We start from the raw sequence: 21,070 nt of genomic DNA on the forward strand, positions 1-21,070 counted from the left end.
GAGGCGCTTCCCGAACTGATTTAGAGGCCTCATTATACCTGTGCAGTAACACCATCATCATCATCATTCATCATCACATTAATCGAACTGCACAGGTCTGTCATCGTCATTCTTGTCATTGTCATGGTCGTCACTACTGGACTCAAGTCTCAAGATACTACTGTCATTTGAGAGTGTAGAACACCATAAAAGGGATTTTGACGAAGGAAAAATCTATTTCTGGGTGATTGGCTCGTGTCGCCCTATGAAAGTAATCCTTAACATCATTCTTTCTAGGTAAAATTCCTAAAATTACCAGAGAAAAACAAAATTAAGAAAATGTCAGTAAAACTGACTCGCTCACTCTTAAAAAGAAGTGTCGGTATGATATAGGGGCGAGTGTGGAACACTACCACGAGACAAACACCAATTAGAACTTCCTTATCAGAATCCCCCCAAGAGAAGAGCCGATACCACGGGAGCGATGCAGCCTTCTACTACTACTACTAGAGGACGCCACGGACAGCAGCGCCCCTAGCGGTCATCCTTAATTAAAACATAAATACATCTTGTCCTGAAAGGGGGGGGGAGAACAACCCTAAAAGAGGGATGGGTTTCATAGGGCGACACGAGCCAATCCCACCCAGAAATATAGATTTTTCCTTCGTCAAAATCCCTTTTCTCGGGCTCAGCTCGTGTCGGCCTATGAAAGAGTACCAGAGAAACAGACAAGATGAAAGGGAAATAATGAAAAACAGATTAAAATGGATGGATATAATATAAGTAAATCAGATACAGCATACAAAATAAGCACTTAAACTAACTTTATTACAATAATCAATAACAGAATGTTAGTAAACTTAAAGTACTTAAATGGTATATAATAAAAATTATAAATATGCATGTAAAATAAGGAAATTTTTTGGATTTACTTAACTAGAAAATATAATTACAATTATATACATATATGTGTCCTACCCTAGCAAAAAAATAAGGGTAGGTACACTCGAGTCCATCATTAATACAATTAACACAATTAATTCAAATATATACAAACACATTGTGAGTGAAACTTATCACAAACCCAATGGAGGATTTTATACAAACATATGTGGCCTACCCTAGCATAAAAATAAGGGTAGGAACACTGAAGTACATATCAGTACAAGGGTGGTTGTCCCTAGCAAAAAAATAAAAGGGACAAACCACTATAAGACACAACGGCTAAGGCTATGATGTTGAGTAGCCTGACGATAGGTTGAGGCATGTTGGTTGAGGTAGGTAGAAAGGAGACCTGGATCAATACTACAACTACTAAGCAGTATCAGGGGAAACTATGTTTCCCGCTGCTACTGCTGAAAAATGATATTGTTATGATACAATAAAGTTTCATACATACTTACCTGGCAGATATATACATAGCTATCGACTCCGTCGTTCCCGACAGAAATTCGAATTTCGCGGCACACGCTACAGGTAGGTCAGGTGATCTACCTGCCTGCCGCTGGGAGGCAGGACTAGGAACTATTCCCGTTTTCTAATCAGATTCTCTCTTCCACCTGTCTCCTGCGGGGAGGCTGGGTGGTCATTGTTAGTATAGATCTGCCAGGTAAGTATGTATTGAAACTTTATTGTATTATAACAATATCATTTTCATACATTCACCTTACCTGTCAGATATATACATAGCTGATTGACACCCTTTGGTGGAGGGCAAGAGACAGCTAGTTACTGACTATACAGGTAAACAACATATGTTGTAGTATTTATAGACCTTAGTTCCTCTGTGTTTCTAGACGAAGGATTGACTTCCTAGCTATTGCATAGGAGTCTGCTTCATCTCAAGAGCCTTAGCGAGATAGTGATCTGTGGCCAAGAGTTCTTGTGGATCTGTCGATGGGGTCTCTTCCACTTACTCGACAGAATCCTAACTGGCGTTTGTCAATGGGAGCACATCCGCTTATATGACAACACGCATTATTTAAGGAGCGCAACACCGATCCCGATCACCTGTTCCTAACATGAGGGTTCGCGCTAAATTGAAAGAGAGTTTATCCCCCAAACTCCTTTCAAACTCCAATAAAAATCATTGAGTTAAAAGAAATTCAACTCCTATTAAAGGATCAGTGTCGGCTCCTTATCCCAGCAACGTATCCGCTGATACGTATAAACCAAGAGAGAAGAATCTCTCGTAGGTTAACTTGACGTCCTTCGTGTAATGAGAAGCCAACCCATAATTGCATCTCCTATATGTTAACGCTAATATGTCTTCCTGACATATTGTTACGAAAAGAACAAGAATTTGCAACAGCTCGCACTTTAGAGCTTTTTAGATTCTCAGCTGTTTGAAGGTATCATCAAGTCACTTATGAAATGCTCTAGAGATCACCATTGTTTCAAAGAAGACTAGGACTTTCTTTGAACTGGATCTCCTCTGGATGAAGCCTAACGCCTGGCTTGCGCCTGGCTGGCGCGAGGAGTATCCTGTTTAGAATACTCCTGGCGCCTGACAGTCGTAAAACTATTCGAATACTCCTGGCACCTGGCAGGAGTATCGCTCTTCGAATACTGCTGGCGCCTGTTAGGAGTATAAGCTTCGGAATACTCCTGGCGCCTTGGAGGAGTAACGTGCTTGGGATCCTCCTGGCGCCTGGCAGGCGCAAAGCGCCTCGAATACTCCTAGCTTTCAGCAGGCGCCTGGCGCCTGGCAGGCGCAAAGCGCCTCGAATACTCCTGGCTTTCAGCAGGCGCCTGGCGCCTGGTAGCGCATTTTCATCAGGCGCCTGGCGCCTGGCAGGCGCATTTTCATCTCAGGCCCTGGCGCCTGGCAGGCGCAAAGCGCCTCAAATACTCCTGGCTTTCAGCAGGCGCCTGGCGCCTGGCAGGCGCAAAGCGCCTCGAATGCTCTGGCTTTTAGTAGGCGCATTATGTTCAGAATACTCCTGGCGCGTGTAGGAGTATTAAGTTCCGAATACTCCTGGCGCCTGGGAGGAGTATAAGTTCGTAATACTCCTGGCGCCTGGGAGGAGTAACGCGCCTGGAATCCTCCTGGCGCTTGTCAGGCGCAGAGCGCCTCGAATACTCCTGGCCTTTAGTAGGCGCATTTTGTTCAGAATACTCCTGGCGTGTGGTAGGAGTATTAAGTTCCGAATACTCCTGGCGCTTGGGAGGAGTATAAGCTTCGGAATGCTCCTGGCGCCTGGTAGGAGTAAAAAATCTAGAATACTCCTGGCTCCTGGGAGGAGTATCGAGGTCCGGGTACTCTAGGCGCCTGGCAGGAGTATCTCTTCCCGAATACTCCTGACCTATGGGAGGCGCATCTAGTTCCGAATACTCCTGTGACTTGGTCGGAGTATCGCTCATGGAATGGCCTTTCGCATGGCCAGTATATTGCGCTTAGCGGGCGCTATACTCCTATCAGGAGTTTCTCTCTTCTCCAGTTGGCTCTTGTTGCTTGGATGAAGATCTTGGCCTAGAACGATCTATAGTAAAGTCAGGCTCTTTGTGCCTACTTGGCGCCTGGCTCCTAGTTGGCGCCAGACGCTTGGCAGGAGTTACTTCCTTCCTCACGTCTCGCCTGCCTAACGCATCGCTCCCCCCCAGAGATGGCCGCTTGTGCGACAACTCCCCTGTAGGGTTCGTCGCGCTCGACAGGAGATCGGTATTTGGATCTCTTCATCAGAAGTTTATCATCCTTTTTACGAGTATGATCTTTAGAAAGTACTCCTACCAAAGGACGCTAATTGCTCCTGCACATTCATACAATTTAGTCCGCTCCATCCCGTAGACAATAGGAAATCTCAAAATTCCAAGAGACAAGTCTTCCTCCGAGGAGGATCATTATTGCATACTTCCGTTGCTAACGAGTTCTCCTCCTACATGTTGACGAGTTTTCTCGTTGCAGAAGCTTCCCTATCCTTGCCCGAAGGAAGGGAAGGAGCTTGGACTTTTAAAGAGATTCTGAGCTGAAATGGTTGATTTCTAGCTCTTGAATGCATCTCTCTGAACCTTTTGGGAAGTAGTTTGAGCCCTTCTCGCATTCCAAAGACTCTATCAGTAAACGTTTAAACCTTTTCTTCTTCTGTAGATGACAATGTCACTACATTACCCGGACAACGAAACCTCTATCTAACAGCGTTGATCCAGGAATAAAAGGCTTTAGTTCTCTTGCCAAACCTACTATGCTGGCCAGAACCCATTACCGAGTCGTCATAGAATTTGATTCCAGATTCTAAATCCCAAAATTTCACTTGTCCTCTTGATCGTTTAGGCCCAAGAGAACATTTGATTAGGCGCAGTTCCATTTTGTCGGACCACACGGAATCTGAGGCCCAAATTAGGATCCCAATCTAAGTATAAGATCTCTTAATCTTATCGTATAGAGGTATTGTATAAGATCCCGAAGATCTTAATTCTCTACTATGTCTAATATTCTTTGTCTAGACAGAATATATCTTTTCACTGTGTTCATGATAGCATAAATTACCAAGGTGATTCTTCCCTCTGAAAGGGAAGAAAATCCTTATGTAGTTCAGAAGGTATCGGAAGAGGACAGTTTCCCCTTTCTATCTAGCACGATCTGCAGCAACTCTATGTCTTTCGCATATTTAAAGGAATATCAAGCTTACCTTGAAAAATCCTCTCAGTCATATTTACTTCTGGTCAGTCTGCACGCAGACAGACTCAGAGTGAATAGGTTTTTCAGGTCCAATATTTATAATAGATTCCGATCAAATCTCTTAGAAAAACCTTCCGACACATGCTGAAAGAAGAACGTGACTTCTGTGAATCCAACCTTTTATTTCCAAAATGATGCATTCATCTTCTTCCTTAGATGCCCATTTATTTTAATATGTGTTAAGAATATATACAACTAGGGGGAAAAAAAAAAAAAAAAAAAAAAAAAAAAAAAAAAAAAAAAAAAAAGAAAAAAAAAACTAAAGTTTATTCCCCTCTTAAAATTTTTTAAAGATAGCGTATCTTGCTACCTCTCTTGTTTCGAGGAAAAGGAAGCAATCTATAATAGTTGTTATCATCTTCTTGCCTTGCGAAGATATCTGTGAGTATTTTCCGCAGGGTCTGACAACTCATTCCAATGAATGTTAAATCGTGCTCTGCCTAATTAAAATTCTTTATTATCCTATCACATTGTGGTAACAGCATTCATCTATGAAACTCTTGTAAGGATAGTAGGAGCGCTGTAATTAACCACGGTGTGTGCGTAAGGCTTAAGCGTATCGTTATCTTAAGGTGCATTTCTACTACCTTCTTTCCTCGCCGAGGCAGAGAGATATCCTTAGCAACACGAATACGATGTTATTCATGTTTGCCTAAAAAATTCCCTCAATTCGTGGTTAAGTCCATGATTTTATGGGGAATATACGGTGAAGCATTCGATCCTTTAGGAGAGAAAGATGTAACCACCCATTCACGACCGAGAACCGGATGGTACTGGATTGGCTCACAATTACAGCCGTGTCGTTCACTGCCTGGCTGCCTTCATCTGAGTTGCCAGTTACTCCTTTCAATGAATGGAAATAATAAAATTATTTCTCGAGTCTAAGTCAACTCTCAATAATGCAAATTTTAGGCAAACAAACCTTTGTTAAATACCGAGGCTGAATAGGTATTGTCGTAATAAACCTTTTAAGCGAAGTCAGAATCTTTACTTGTAAAATCCTTTAAGGATATAGACAATCCCGTAGCGAACCAGACAGGCAACTATGGTATGCGTATTATGACTTGTCCTTCAGTAATCATATACAGCAAGCCTTCTACGACACTCTTTCCTTTCTGACATGCAGAGAAAGAATAGAAATCTTACTCTCTTCGTTCATTCGTCAATAATCCCGAATTGAGTATTAGTCGAAAGATATTGCAAATGACAACCGAGGATCGAAGATAATCTCTCCAGCTTTTATTATCTTGGAGATAAGTCCGTATTTTACGCTTTCTTATCTGGAAGAGCCTCTAATCCATGAATGAGAGCTCGTACGAATTCTTGTTCAACTTCCAAACGATTGCACTCTTCTGTAAATGGTTGGTTGCAATCTATTTTGGAAGGAGGATGATTTTAATATCCTCTTACTAATCCTGAACTAATTCTCACAATTCTGCTTTATCTTCCATTCCTCAATTTTGGGGCAAGATTGAGCAACCGAAGGAGAGCGCTTCCTTTCGAAAGGTGAAGGGCTATTCGCAGTATCGACTCTAACCTGACAAGGGCTACGGCAGCCTGTGCTACATCTTGGAGTCCCTGCCTGGAAAAAATAAAAACCGAACTTGCTCTAAGCACTTTATTGCAATAAAGACGATCCTGACAAGGGGCAACGGCCGCCTGTGCGACAACTCCCGTCCCTATCAGGAAAAGCCTTGAATGTCTTTCACCCTTCGTCTGGAGGACTCCTCGGCGGTTGTCAAGCTCTTCTTGTAGGAGAAAGTGTCTGGCTCTAAGCAGGAGTATCTTGCCTAGAATACTCCTGGCGCCTGGTAGGAGTATCACGTTCCGAATACTCCTGGCCGCCTGGGAGGAGTATCATGCTCGTCGGCAATACTCCTGGTGCTTGGCAGGAGTATCGCGTTCCGAATACTCCTGGCGCCTGGGAGGAGTATCGTGATCCGAATACTCCTGGATCCTAGAAGACGTATCGCCCTTGGAACGTTTTCTTGTTGGAAAATTCCGAGCATCTGAACAGGCGATCCTCCGCCTGGAAAGTTCTGTACGTCTAGTAATATGTTTCTTTCCTGACATGGAAGGTTCCGCTTGTGCGGAAGGTTTTGTGTGCGGAAGGTTCCGATCTCTGTATATTTGTTCTTGGCTTAGAATTCGACAATACTTCCATTTTCGACATAGCCTCCCTCTTCTGAATGAGAAGGACTTTCCATTTCCGATGAAGATCCTGGTTCATCGTGCTTCAGGCGCTTTGCGCCTCTTTCAGAACGCTTTGCGCCTCGTTCAGGCGCTTTGCGCCTTGTTTCAGGCGCGTTTTAGGCGCATTGAGCCTCTTTACTTTAACTGGAGTTTCATGTCCAAGGCGTTAGAAGCTTAAAAATTTATATATGTGTGTAATCATTAACGAGATATATCATCATTCAATCAACAATATCCTTTAATATCTAATTCGATCTCTCAGAATAGATATATTTTCATATACATGTACCGATGAGGAATTTATTGAAATAACTACTTTAAACCCCCATGGGATAGAGCCCCCCCCCCCTTCCAGCTGTACGGGGGGACGAACCCGGATAGAGCAATGCCTCTACCGCAATCTTTCTCCGTCTCTTCTGAGGTTCCGATAGCCAGACGAGAGTATCTTGCATTTTCATTTAACCTACGCCGTTGAATGTTTCTTCTCATTATTCGTTAAGACGATAATTAATAAGGGGAACACATTGAATTAGGATGCCTTTCCAATGGCTATCCCTGGCAGTCTGGGACGTTCTACAGAACCTGCCGAGGGACGCCTGATCGGTGGGGATTCTCCATAACCTCCGTACGGCTTTCGACATTCCTTCTCCTCTGGGCCTGTGAGTCTGGAAGAGGTCTAGGCCTGGGAGCGAGACAGAGCCGATCAGACGCACCCTCTAATGCAATGGGGAACACTATAATCACTTCTTACCTTATAATAGCTCGTATCTTGAGCTACATTCCTTTATCTTCAAATTGCAATGAATTGTAGTTTCTGTGAAGTAAGAAGGTGATGAGGAAACAACACTACTAGTACTGTTAATATTCTAACTGCTTGTCAGAACGAGGGCTATTAAAGCTCCTAAAGAAAGCATATCTAGTTCTATGTTTTCTGACTTCCTCAAATCGGAAGTTACCTTATTTTCCTCAATCAATTCTAACATTTATTACACTTCATCAATGAATAAATATTTATATTTCCCTTTCTTGCAAACTATGTAATTGTCTACCGAACACTCGTAGTTACCTATACTCTTTCTTCGAAAACTTCGAAGTTAATTCATTAAAAGTTATTAAAAAGTTATTAAAAAGTTATTAAAAACGTATGCCAAACCAGCGATCCAGTACTTCCCTGTAAAAGTCGGCCCAGAAGATCGATGGCGATGAAACACGAAATCCATCAGGAGGGAAAGCAAACATATGTTTACCTTGCCAGCGACAGAGAGAATCTGATTAGAAAACGGGAATAGTTCCTAGTCCTGCCTCCCAGCGGCAGGCAGGTAGATCACCTGACCTACCTGTAGCGTGTGCCGCGAAATTTCGAATTTCTGTCGGGAACGACGGAGTCGATAGCTATGTATATATCTGACAGGTAAGGTGAATGTATGAAACTTTAAGATTCCAAGGACTTTAATAATGCCGTTTAAAGACTGTCGGGGGATTTCCATCCAGTATACTTTCTAAGATCCTCAAAAGTTCATATGTTGGAATAATTAATTGAGGTGGCTACTCCCCTGATATCATGTGCTTTTGGGAATGACTCAGGGTTGGCTTGTTTTAATGAAGTAAAGGATTTGCTGTCTAATGCCTTTAACTGATAAAGTACCACCTTTTTCTCTCAGAAGAGAGCACCCGAGGATCTAGAAGAAGTGCGAGATAGAAAGGCTCTAAGAGTTGATACTGGGCAGAGAGAAGGATCCTGTGGAAGTGGGATAACCTTCCAAGGAGCCCACCTTGCAAGAGGATCTTCATTTTTGCTAAAAAGCTACGATCCGGAGCAAGTAGAACTTCTCCTGATGGGAGGAATTCCACATGACCCCGCATCCCTGGATAGAGCCGACAGTTCTGAAATTCTAGCTCCTGAGGCTAGGCTTAATAAGAATAGTGTCTTCCTCAGGAGCATTATGAATGTACAAGATGAGTTGTCAGTATCTGAAGCTAGCTTGAGGACATCATTTAAAAACCATGAAACTGTAGTAGGCCTCTGAGAAGGTCTAAGTCTAGCACAGGCTTTTTTAGGGATAGATGTGAAATAAGATTCAGTTAAAATCTATCTGAAAACCTACTTGAAAGATTTTCTTCAAAGCCGACTTATGAGTGGTAATCGTGCTAGCTGCTAAACCTTTTTCAAATAAGGATCTGAAAAAGGATATAGCCAAATTAACTGTCATGGTTGTAGTGTTCGATTCTCTCAAGAAAGATGCTAATTTTTTAACAGCTGAGTCATATTGTCTAATGGTTGACTCTCTCTTATCTGATTCTAGGAAGAGAATATTCTGTGGATCAATGTCAGCATCTTTATTAGCCGCAAACTTCATGAAGTCCATAAAGTTAGGGTCTGGAGAGTTCCTGAGGAAGCGAACACAGTCCTCATTTGTACTGATTGTGATAGTTTGGGATTGGGGATCCGTTGAGGTCGGAGACCCAATTCCAAAAGAAGAGGATACCAGTTGCTCTTGGGCCAGTCCGGTGCAATCAGAGCTACTATCCCTTTGAAAGACCTTAGTTTGTCTAGGACTTTCAAGAGAAGATTCACTGAGGAAAAACATAAATTCTCCTCCACTGACTCCAATCCAACGACAGGGCGTCGTGGCATAAGCCAGAGGGTCCAGGTTGGGGGCCACATAGCAAGGGAGCTTGTGGTTCGCTTGTGAGGCGAAGAGATCCACTTGGAGACCTGGGACTCTCCGCTTTACCCACTGGAATGACCCGACGTCCAGAGACCACTCTGATTCCAGAGGAACTGACCGGGACAGGGCGTCTGCTATCACATTTCTTACTCCTGCCAGGTGATGGCAGACAGATGCCATTTGTGTTTGCTTGCTAATGCAAAGATGGCTATCATGACATGGTTCACATGCTTGGATTTGGACCCTCCTCTGTTGATGCAATGAACTACCACTGCACTGTCCAAAACTAGCCTTAGATGAGACTTCTTCGGGGGAAGCAGTCCTCTTCAGAGTAAGAAATACTGCCATTGCTTCCAACACGTTTATGTGGAGCTGGCGAAATTGAACTGACCAAGTCCCCTGAACCTGTTTGAACTGAGAGTATCCCCCCCACCATCCGGACAGGGATGCATCGTGTGAATGGTTAACACTGGGAGGGGATATTGAAGGGGTACTTTCTTGGCTAAGTTCTTTACTTTTGACCAAGGCCGTAGTTGGTTGCGGAGGATCTGTGGAATTACTGACAACTTGTCTCGATATTTGGAGTTTGCTTTTTGACCGCCAAACGAAATTCGATTTATATCTTTCAGCCTTGCTTTCAGAAGGATATCTGTTATCGACGCAAACTGAAGAGACCCTAGGATTCTCTCCTGGTTTCTTCTTGACGTTTGTTTGCATTTGAGAAATTGCCTGACAGATTTTGCTATTTCCTTCCGTTTGACCACTGGAATTGATAGATTGTGGAGGACAAATCCCATTGGATTCCTAGCCACTGAAACGAGATTCCGGAATTAAGTCTGGATTTCGTTTTGTTTATCTGGAACCCCAGATGTTCCAGAAAGTGAACTACCTTTTTGGTAGCTTTGAGACATTCCTCGACTGTTGATGCCCAGATCAACCAATCGTCGAGGTATGCCGCTACCATGATTCCCTGAGCTCTCAATTGTTGTACAACCAACTTCTGCTATCTTTGTGAATACCCTGGGGGCTACATTCAGACGAAGGGCATCACTTTGAATGAGAATGTCTGATTTCCTAGCCTGAATCCTAGGAATGGGCGGAAGTGCCTGGCTATAGGGATATGATAGTATGCGTCTGTAAGATCGATGGAGCATGTGACGGCTCCACGCGGAAGTAAGGTCCTTACTTGCGAGAGGGTAAGCATCTTGAACTTGTCGCAGCGAATGAAAGAGTTTAGCTTTGACAAGTCTAAGATTACCCTTCTTTTTGTTGAGCCTTTCTTTGGCACGCTGAATAAGCGACCTTGAAATTTTAGATGTTTGACTCTCGCAATAGCTCCTTTCTGAAGGAGTTCTTCCGCGTAATCTATCAATTCCTTGACGGTATTTGGTGAATGATTTGATTGGAGGAGGATCTTGGATCCAGCTCCAGCCTAATCCTTTGGACACTATGCTCTGTGCCCAATTGCTGACCCCCACCTGTGGCGGAAGAGGAACAGCTCCCTCCTACCTGGGGAGCCTCATTGCTGATGGGCGGGTTGGCCACCAACGCCCTCCTCTGAACTGCTTACTCCTTGTGCCCCTTCCTGCGCCACGGTGACGAAAGTAACCTCTCGCCCATACCCCTCGGTTAGAGTAGCCGTGAGCCTCATAAGCAGGGTTAAAGGCAGGCGAGATAGCGTAGGAAGTCGAAGGTTGCGATTGCTGGGGCACCAGGAGGAAAGGCTGGGTTTGCTTAGATGTAGCAGGTTTGTCCCTGTTGGGTAACTGGGACTGCCTGCACAAACTGCTGCTGATGCTGGAGTTTTTTATATGGCTGGAACCTCTTACCAGCCTTCTTTGGTTTCTTGCCAGCTGTGGGAACGGATTCCTGTTTCCTCTTAGAGGAAATACCCCACCTAGCTCTAAGGCTCTGGTTGAGTCTAGCAGCTTCGTGGTGGACTTCGTTCACTGCGGACTCTGGGAAGAGATCCGCTCCCCACATGCTCGCAGCCAAGAGTCTATTAGGCTCGTGCCTGATAGTGCAACTCTTGAAGAACATGCTTCCGACAGTTCCTCCTGGCTTGGAAGAAGTCAAAGGCGTCTAACAGAACCGTCTGAAACTGCGATTTCGCCAGGATCTTGAACAGCGGTTCGTTAGCGTATGAAAGAGCAGCCATTTTCCGTAACGATAAGAGAGTTAGGGACCTGCCAAACCTAGTTCGCGCATCGAACTCTGCCTGATTAAGGAATCCGGCAGCCTAGGTAACTTCTCACCGAACTGATCCATAGCGCAGTCCGGCTTGAGTTTACCCAGCGTGAAAGTAGCTGGCAGGTTTTCCCATAACTCTCCGAAGGCGGGGAAGAGTGGAGAAGTAGACTCCGGACTCTCTCAACTGTGGAACTGGGCTCATCCTTGAGGACTGCCTGAAGAGCCTTCTCCACCAATTTCGTGGCGAACGGAAGAGAGACCTCTCTTCCGTCGCGAAAAATCGTGAAGGGGCTCTTATAGGCCTGGAGTCTAGTATTAGTACACTCCCAGTCCTCAAGGCAGTGAACCCATTTCCCGTTGGGCGTGATCTCTACTGTAGAGGACTGACTCCTTCGAGATCTTGTCCTCTCTCGTAAGAGCTGTTGGCGTCAGCCTAGCATACCCGATGAAAGGCTGTGACAGACCCGGAGGATAGAACTCGAAGTCCTCAATCCTTCGAGTGCCAAACTCCGGGATCGAAATCATCCCGTCCTTAAAAGGAGCATAGGCAGCTACTCTCCATGGATTGTCCATAGAGAAAGCCGGCAAGGAGTCGTAAGGCGGAAGTTGGAGAATCCCCGTGCTAGAAAGCAGGGGAGACTGGGGGAGGAGCCTGAGATAGCCCAGCTACCCCGATCCTCATTCTCTCTCATCCTGTTAGAGAGTTCCTGGACCGTCTGTCCAGTTTGAGACAGACTGCTCGACAATTGCGCGAACATCTGCTCAAAACGTGTTCCCCAAGCTGAAATTTGGGAACCCACCATCGCTCCTACCTGCTCCATCATTCCTGATGAGGCAGGAGAGGGAACGCAGGAGCTGGTGCTGCTACCCATGCCGGCATAGCCGGAGAGGGGCAGCGGAAGCGGGAGAAGGCAGCGACTCGGAGGTAGCGCGAGCCTTCTCCTTCGAAGCTTTGCTTCTGGAGCTCTTCGACTGGAAGAGCTCGGCTTAGCCTTCACCGCGTCGGCGTATGAAGTCGATGACTTCCTGGCCGAAGAAGACGAAGACGACTTCCTTAGAAGTCGTCTTAGACAAGGTCTTCGTTCTCTCTTTCCCTTCTCCTTAGGAGGTACAGAGAGAGCGGGAGTGCGGCTAGGGATCTCAGATCCCGGAAAGCCTTGGAAGGAGGCGGAAGAAGAAGGGACAGGAGAAGACCCAGGAGCGCCCAAGGAAAGACCTTGGGCGCCCCGACAAACCTACCTCAACCAACAAATCCTCACTTACTACCGCCATCGGCTCGAGATTCAGGTCCAGGGCGGCGACGTCCGGGACTGACTCCTGGGAGGCTACGACCCCAAAACGAATTCTGGAGCTCTTGCTGGATGGCGGCTATGACGGGGGCGGCGGACAAGGGGTCGACGTAGCCCGTCGACTTGCCCGCAGGAAAGATCTGGATGGCCAGCTTCCTATCCAGAATGTAGGCTGGCCCTTGGCGGCGTTCTTACCAAAGCCGCCCACCCACGCGTTTCAGGTGGCGAGGGCGACTTCCCTCACACCGCTAGCCTGAAAGAAAGGCTGGATTAGCTACCAATTGCGGACAGGGTTAACAAACTTACGAACTAGAAGTTGTTAGTAAATAAATTCATAAGTAACCTCATAATGGACTTACCCCATCCCCCAGCTGAGCTACCAGGTCGTAGCATATAGCGCAGGCCTCGTGTGCCAGACGATCGACTCGTTGTACGAAGTGGCACACGGGGCGTGACCTGCACTCGTCATGTCCACAGGGGTCATACAGCGTCGCATTACAGGCGAGGACCTGGCAGTTGGTAGCCTGTAAGTGAAAACGTCATGAGTACAGAGTAAACACTTACAGCCTAACATATGCTCCGCTGGTGCCGGAGCGATAAAGTTAGATAAAACCAGAGCCCCGCTAAAATACGTGTGGTAACCAGGCTGGAAGATAGGCTATGGCTCCGCCAGTGGCGGAGGCACAAGAATCAACCAATAGGAGTGTGGTAATGGAAACCACGACGGATAATGGCGGGATGGTTGATAAAAAGAATATAATAATCACAAATCATTGAAAATATCTATAATAGGGTATATATCCTTAAAGTAGCAAAATAACATAAAAAACACTTCTTCTCCACCCGTCTACTAGAAGATGCGTAGGTAGGGAAGCTCCCTTCCGGTAGCGGGGGAGAGATATAAGGATATAGTAGGCAAGCAATCGACCATCCATGCACCCACCCTGCCGCTAGCGGAGCCAATATACTATAACCAAAGGGGCCCCGGCTGCGACGGAAGGCTCCTTTACGTATCATAAGGGAGGTGGCTGAGTAAAGGGAGGGGGGGCGGGGGATGGAGGTCCCGGCGAAAACGGCGGGGAGCGAGGAAAGGGGGGAGGGATGGCCTACTCCTCCCCACCTCACCAAACTACCCGTATGGAGACACGGTACCTTATAGTGGTCGCCCTATACCCCCTGCTGGCGGAACCCCCCGGCACCTCCGAGAGTGAGAGAGAAGGCGATGAGGTTGTTATGACAACCAAGGGGTCCCCCAGCTCCTCCCTATCAGTCAGAGATGGGAGGGAAGGTAGGGTAAGGTGCTATAGTACACGTGACCGCAAGTGGCCTAGGCCACGAGCAACACACCGTGGTAGGGCCACGTGAACCAAGCTGTACCAACATGTGGAACAAGCACCTAAGGCACCTAGGCTAGCCCCTAAACACCCTAAATAAAAATCATATATCGAAAAGGGGGAAGAGACACTGTTAGTAAGAGAAAAAGAAGCCCAGGAGGAGGCAGACTGTTCCGAAAAACAGAAGCCTACTCGGAGCCAGCGATAGCCGATGAAGAGCAAGAGCCGGGATGCTGGGCCGAAATAAAAATAATAGCCCTAAATACCAAGCTAAGAGAATGGTAGGAGGGCTGGACTAGCTAAAATTCGATGTAAACAATGAATGTGAAAAAGTAAGCCCATAAGCACAAGAAGTCCCAGTATGGAGGACCGGGAATTCTACGAGGCGGCATGGCCGCCACGAGACAACCGAGGAACCGTATTGACCTATAAAAGAGAAAATACTGGTACCCTACGGAGATAAAATTACAGTAAAATGTTACTTATGAGTTACTTAACTTAGCCGTGGCGATAGCAGAGCGTTCCATGGTTCCAAAGCGGATAATCTCAAGAAAAAAACACGAGCACAAGAAAAATGGCGACTTGTCGCTGGTGCTAAAAATTAAGGATGTCCGCTAGGGGCGCTGCTGGTCCGTGGCGTCCTCTAGTAGTAGTAGTAGAGGCTGCATCGCCCGTTGGTATCGGCTCTCTCTTGGGGGGATTCTGATAAGGAAGTTCTAATTGGTGTTTGTCTCGTGGTAGTGTTCCACACTCGCCCCTATATCATACCGACACTTCTTTTTAAGAGTGAGCGAGTCAGTTTTACTGACATTTTCTTAATTTTGTTTTTCTCTGGTAATTTTAGGAATTTTACCTAGAAAGAATGATGTTAAGGATTACTTTCATAGGCCGACACGAGCTGAGCCCAGAAAACATATCGTATGAGAGAGAGAGAGAGAGAGTGAATGTATAATACAAAGGTTTATGATAATAACAAAGGTTTTATAATTAAATAGATTTAATTAAAATAAGTGAGTGAGTTAATGTATATACAAGGTTTTATAATTAAAATAGATAGTAACATATAAATATAAATATACATATTTTAAACATGGTGTACCCACACACACATACAGTGGCCCCCGTATTTGCATTCTCCGGATTCGCGGACTCACACATTTGCGTATTTCTCTTGGGAACATTTCCCCGTATTATTCACGGAAAATTTGCTCATTCGCTGTATTTTTCTAAGAGAAACATTCACAAATTCCTGGGTTTTTTTATCAATTTCATCATAAAATGCACTTTTTGTGATAAAACTATTAAAAAACCAAGTATGAAAATGTTTAGTGGTTTTTCTTGAGTTTTAATTAACAAAATAGGCTCTTTTTAGCGTTTTTATAGGGGTTCCAAACATTCGATGGTTCTAAGTTCTAACTATTCACGGGGGGGGGGGTCTGGTATGCATCCCCCGCGAAAACGGGGGACCACTGTATACAGAAATTCCTAGGGGGACCAATCCTTCTTCGTGGATTTTCACCTATTGCGGGGGGTTCCGGTCCCCATTAACCTCAATAAACGAGGGATCACTGTAATACCTAACCCGAATCTCAAGTCTTTTCATCAGGGAAGTGGGAGGGTTTAGCGGACTCAACAATGACTACCAAAAAAGGTTTTACCTACATTAAAACCTGTTGTAGTGTAGTCGCTGTCTCGTTCTCTAGGAGCTTTACAAAGAAATTGACAGGTGACGAAAAGCTCTCTAATTTTAATCACAACAACCTAGAAACATTTCTGATCTGGGGTCAAGTCACAAGTTTCAAAGCCCCATTTCTTATTCCAAATACCTTAAGGTTTGGAAGCAAAGAACAAGAAACTAAATGCATACTTCTGCTTTTATAAGGTAAAGTTCTCCAGTAACTTACCTAAGCATACTGGGTATGGTTGCAGTGCTGTCAAACCTTCCTCAGCAATAGTTAGCATACCCACCTGTTAGGAAGACCTATGGTTTGCTGCTGTAGCACCTATGGGTCAAGACTAACTAAGCCACCTACTAATACACCTTGTAGTTGGATTACTTCATTCCCTTTTAAGAATATGCACATGATAGCATAGAGTACTACGACTACACTTAAGTATACGTACAGGCTATATAAAAAGAAAAAGTCTGTAGCCATTTATCTAATCCTATGGCATTTGATGTAAACCTAGGCTACTGCCTAAGTCTATAACAGAATAAGTCATTAAAAATCTTACCAGTTATTTTAGTTCACCCTTAATGATATATAATCCTAGGTTATAGGCTATAGACATTATCTATTACAGTCTAGCTAAATAATTCTCACTGAATCGATGTAGATTGTAGGCTACAGCCCAATAAAGTAATCATTGTGGAACATATCTTTGAAAAAACTTCTAAATAAAATTATAAATACTTCAAAACAATTTGCCCTCTAACAAATAACAATCACAAATCGTGAGAATTGCAGTGTGCTCGAAAAAAATCGGTTTATGGCTTTTCATGCACAACTAAATCATTGTTTCACAGTCTAAACTAAAAATTTTTAACTGGAACTTAAAATTATGCACTTAGCTTTCAACTTAGATGTTTCTATTTCTATGATCCTTGATAATGAAATCACTGAAGCGAAGATTGTAAATAACGGAGCACTGGTTTCAGTACACTTCATACTTACACCAGTAACAAGTAATGGCTTCTTGGTCCATTTCTGGTTGTATGTAAACAATGTGACAGTGGATATGTGCATAGCCACTTCTTCTCACAGGTTTTGATGTAAGTAAACTATGTTCAACATTCACTAAAGATAAGAGAACGTGCCCTCTTATCCTGCTATCATGTGTAATGTTTATTATTACGACACAATAGCCAGCCACAAGACTAGCTAAAAGAGAATTCTTTGACATTAGCCTGGTCACTATAGAGACCTGGTTCGAACATGGAAAGGTAACTCCTTGAGGATAAGACAGCGACTACACTATAAAAAAAACTGCCACATAAATCAAAACGAATAAAAATTTAGAAGCTTTTAATAATCAGGGATTACTGGAAATATTTTTGACAATTTTATGACATTACTACTATGCTTGTTACTAAAACCCCTAAGTTTTTCATTTGTAAAACAATATACAATACCTGAATGGGCTGCCACATCTAAAGTGTCCAAAGCCATACTATAAATATTAATGAGAGTAACATGTTGATTGAGCAGAGCCATCTGTCTAGTATGCCACTGGTCTGAAAGATCACCCAAGGATGACAACTCTTCCTGCCATCTTCTTTCCTCTGATATCCACAGGCGTCTGGAAAGAGGCATCTTGTTTACATTTACTTTTAAAAGGTAAACACTACTTCACCAACAAAGCAACTCTTGAAAATAATATCGGAGTAAAAACCTCTATCATGACGTGGTAATGCCTAGTCAACACTCATTTTATAAGTTTCTTAAGACCCATAGTGACCCACTGCTGTTCATACTAAACTCTGGTGGTGTTTGCTAGTTCCTAATGATTGATTTCTGGGATGAACCTTCTAAGCTAATGATCCACAGTTTGTTTATACAGTATGTCAATAATAATAATAATAATAATAATAATAATAATAATAATAATAATAATAATAATAATAATAATAATAATAATAATAATAATAATAATAATAATAATAATAATAATAATAATAATAATAATAATAATAATAATAATAATAATAATAATAAAGGGATAGACTATAAGAAAGCCTTCGACATGATACCACACACATGGCTAATAGAATGCCTGAAAATATATGGGCAGAGGAAAACACCATCAGCTTCCTCAAAAATACAATGCGCAACTGGAATACAATACTTACAAGCTCTGGAATAAGACTAGCAGAGGTTAATATCAGGAGAGGGATCTTCCAGGGCGACTCACTGTCCCCACTACTCTTCGTAGTAGCCATGATTCCCTTGACAAAAGTACTACAGAAGATGGATGCCGGGTACCAACTCAAGAAAAGAGGCAACAGAATCAACATCTGATGTTTATGGACGACATCAAGCTGTATGGTAAGAGCATCAAGGAAATAGATACCCTAATCCAGACTGTAAGGATTGTAGCTGGGGACATCAGGATGGAGTTTGGAATAGAAAAATGCGCCTTAGTCAACATACAAAAAGGCAAAGTAACGAGAACTGAAGGGATAAAGCTACCAGATGAGAGCAACATCAAACACATAGATGAGACTGGATACAAATACCTGGGAATAATGGAAGGAGGGGATATAAAACACCAAGAGATGAAGGACACGATCAGGAAAGAATATATGCAGAGACTCAAGGTGATACTCAAGTCAAAACTCAACGCCGGAAATATGATAAAAGCCATAAACACATGGGCAGTGCCAGTAATCAGATACAGCGCAGGAATAGTGGAATGGACGAAGGCAGAACTCCGCAGCATAGATCAGAAAACCAGGAAACATATGACAATACACAAAGCACTACGCCCAAGAGCAAATACGGACAGACTATACATAACACGAAAGGAAGGAGGGAAAGGACTACTAAGTATAGAGGACTGCATCAACATCGAGAACAGAGCACTGGGGCAATATCTGAAAACCAGTGAAGATGAGTGGCTAAAGAGTGCATGAGAAGAAGGACTAATAAAAGTAGATGAAGACCCAGAAATATACAGAGACAGGACAATGACAAAACAGAACAGAGGACTGGCACAACAAACCACTGCACGGACAATACATGAGACAGACTAAAGAACTAGCCAGCGATGACACATGGCAATGGCTACAGAGGGGAGAGCTAAAGAAGGAAACTGAAGGAATGTTAACAGCGGCACAAGATCAGGCCCTAAGAACCAGATATGTTCAAAGAATGATAGACGGAAATAACATCTCTCCCATATATAGGAAGTGCAATACGAAAAATGAAACCATAAACCACATAGCAAGCGAATGTCCGGCACTTTGCCACAGAACCAGTACAAAAAGAGGCATGATTCAGTGGCAAAAGCCCTCCATTGGAGCCTGTGCAAGAAACATCAGCTACCTTGCAGTAATAAGTGGTAAGAGCACGCACCAACCTGAGGGAGTGATAGAAAACGATCAGGCAAAGATCCCTCGGGGTGGGACTATGGTATCAGAACAGATAGGGTGATATGTGCAAATAGACCAGACGTGACGTTGATTGACAAAGTCAAGAAGAAAGTATCACTCATTGATGTTGCAATACCATGGGACACCAGAGTTGAAGAGAAAGAGAGGGAAAAAATGGATAAGTATCAAGATCTGAAAATAGAAATAAGAAGGATATGGGATATGCCAGTGGAAATTGTACCCATAATCATAGGAGCACTGGGCACGATCCCAAGATCCCTGAAAAGGAATCTAGAAAAACTAGAGGCTGAAGTAGCTCCAGGACTCATGCAGAAGAGTGTGATCCTAGAAATGGCGCACATAGTAAGAAAAGTGATGGACTCCTAAGGAGGCAGGATGCAACCCAGAACTCCTCCACACTATAAATATCACCCAGTCGAATTGGAAGACTGTGATAGAGCAAAAAAATTAAAAAATAAAATAATAATAATAATAATAATGTGTGTGGGTGGCAGTATATACAAGGGGCCAGCATTGTGTGCAGGAACAGCACTGATGATTCACTGGCCACTAGGGGATTAATGTGCCCAAGCAAAGCCTTCTCCAAAACACTGATGGTTGCAACCTTTTTCTTGTGCAGGCAATGGAGAAAGGGGAGGTGGGGAAGTGGGGAAGTGGGGTGGTGTTACCAAGAGATTCACTGCCTGGGGATGGAAGCTCCTGATTGGTCTACTTACCAGGGATGCTGGTGGGTAGCATCCTTCATGCAGACACTGGGAGGAGAGTCTCCTGTGTGGTATTTACACTGGGCTTTTCCCTCCCAATGTGTAGGGGTAAGCAGTAATGGTTGGTTGTATGATCAATGCTTTCACTATCAGGCATGATATATTTTTTTATCTCAATCTTACAGAAGTGTTTGTATATGGTACCTTCCTGAGCATGGCAGGAGATTCTCCAGGAGAAACACATGCTGGTTATTGCAATTTAGGTGCTGAGGCACTACCTGATGAGGCATTTTTATCAGTAGACCTCACTGGTTCTCTTCAGGGTGTCCTGCATGGAGGAGGTAGGGTTGCTCCTCATTGTCAGGCCCCTATTGAAGAACATGTCATCATGGATGGTAGGGTATGGGTTTCTCATGGTAAATCTGTCCATAACTCTTTCAATGCATCTGTCCATGTCACAATTTGTATACTGTTATTAATGAGAAACTGGGCAACACATTCCAGCTCTGTATGTGTGTCCTTCCAGGAGGAGCAGTGTGAGAAAGAGCCCTTCTGACAAAATCACTGATGGCAGATTGTTTATATTTCATTGGGCACTCACTCTCTCCATTCAGGTGCATGCGCAGGTCATGGGCATCATGTACACCTTCAGACTGCAGAATTCAAGGAAAGGGAAGTGATGATCACAACTGTACAGTGGTACCTCGAGATACGAAAGGCTCAACTTACGAAAAACTTGAGATATGAAAGCAAATACGAAGATTTTTGTGGCTCTACATACGAAAATTGTTCAAGATACGAAAGGTTGTTGCTGTAAAGTCCGAGATTCGCCCGGTCCATCCATAACAACTTTAAAACTCGCACGCCGCCAACTGAGTAGACTCGCCACCATCCTCCCGCTCTCCCATTGGTTCCTGATGC

At 44.0% G+C, this 21,070-nt stretch overlaps 1 protein-coding gene across 7 annotated transcripts in view; it reads right to left on the reverse strand.

Annotated features, from left to right (window-relative positions):
• Positions 1-21,070, reverse strand: part of LOC135201440 (inositol polyphosphate-4-phosphatase type I A-like) — a 408,228-nt gene that overhangs the window by 21,334 nt on the left and 365,824 nt on the right. For all 7 annotated transcript variants that reach the window (XM_064230376.1, XM_064230380.1, XM_064230377.1 and 4 more), the window contains one exon: positions 17,466-17,632. In XM_064230376.1, the coding sequence (XP_064086446.1) occupies positions 17,466-17,632 (167 nt within the window). The remainder of the gene's footprint in view (positions 1-17,465; positions 17,633-21,070) is intronic.

The sequence above is a fragment of the Macrobrachium nipponense genome, chromosome 28 (assembly GCF_015104395.2).
Source record: "Macrobrachium nipponense isolate FS-2020 chromosome 28, ASM1510439v2, whole genome shotgun sequence".
Lineage (NCBI taxonomy): Eukaryota > Metazoa > Arthropoda > Malacostraca > Decapoda > Palaemonidae > Macrobrachium > Macrobrachium nipponense.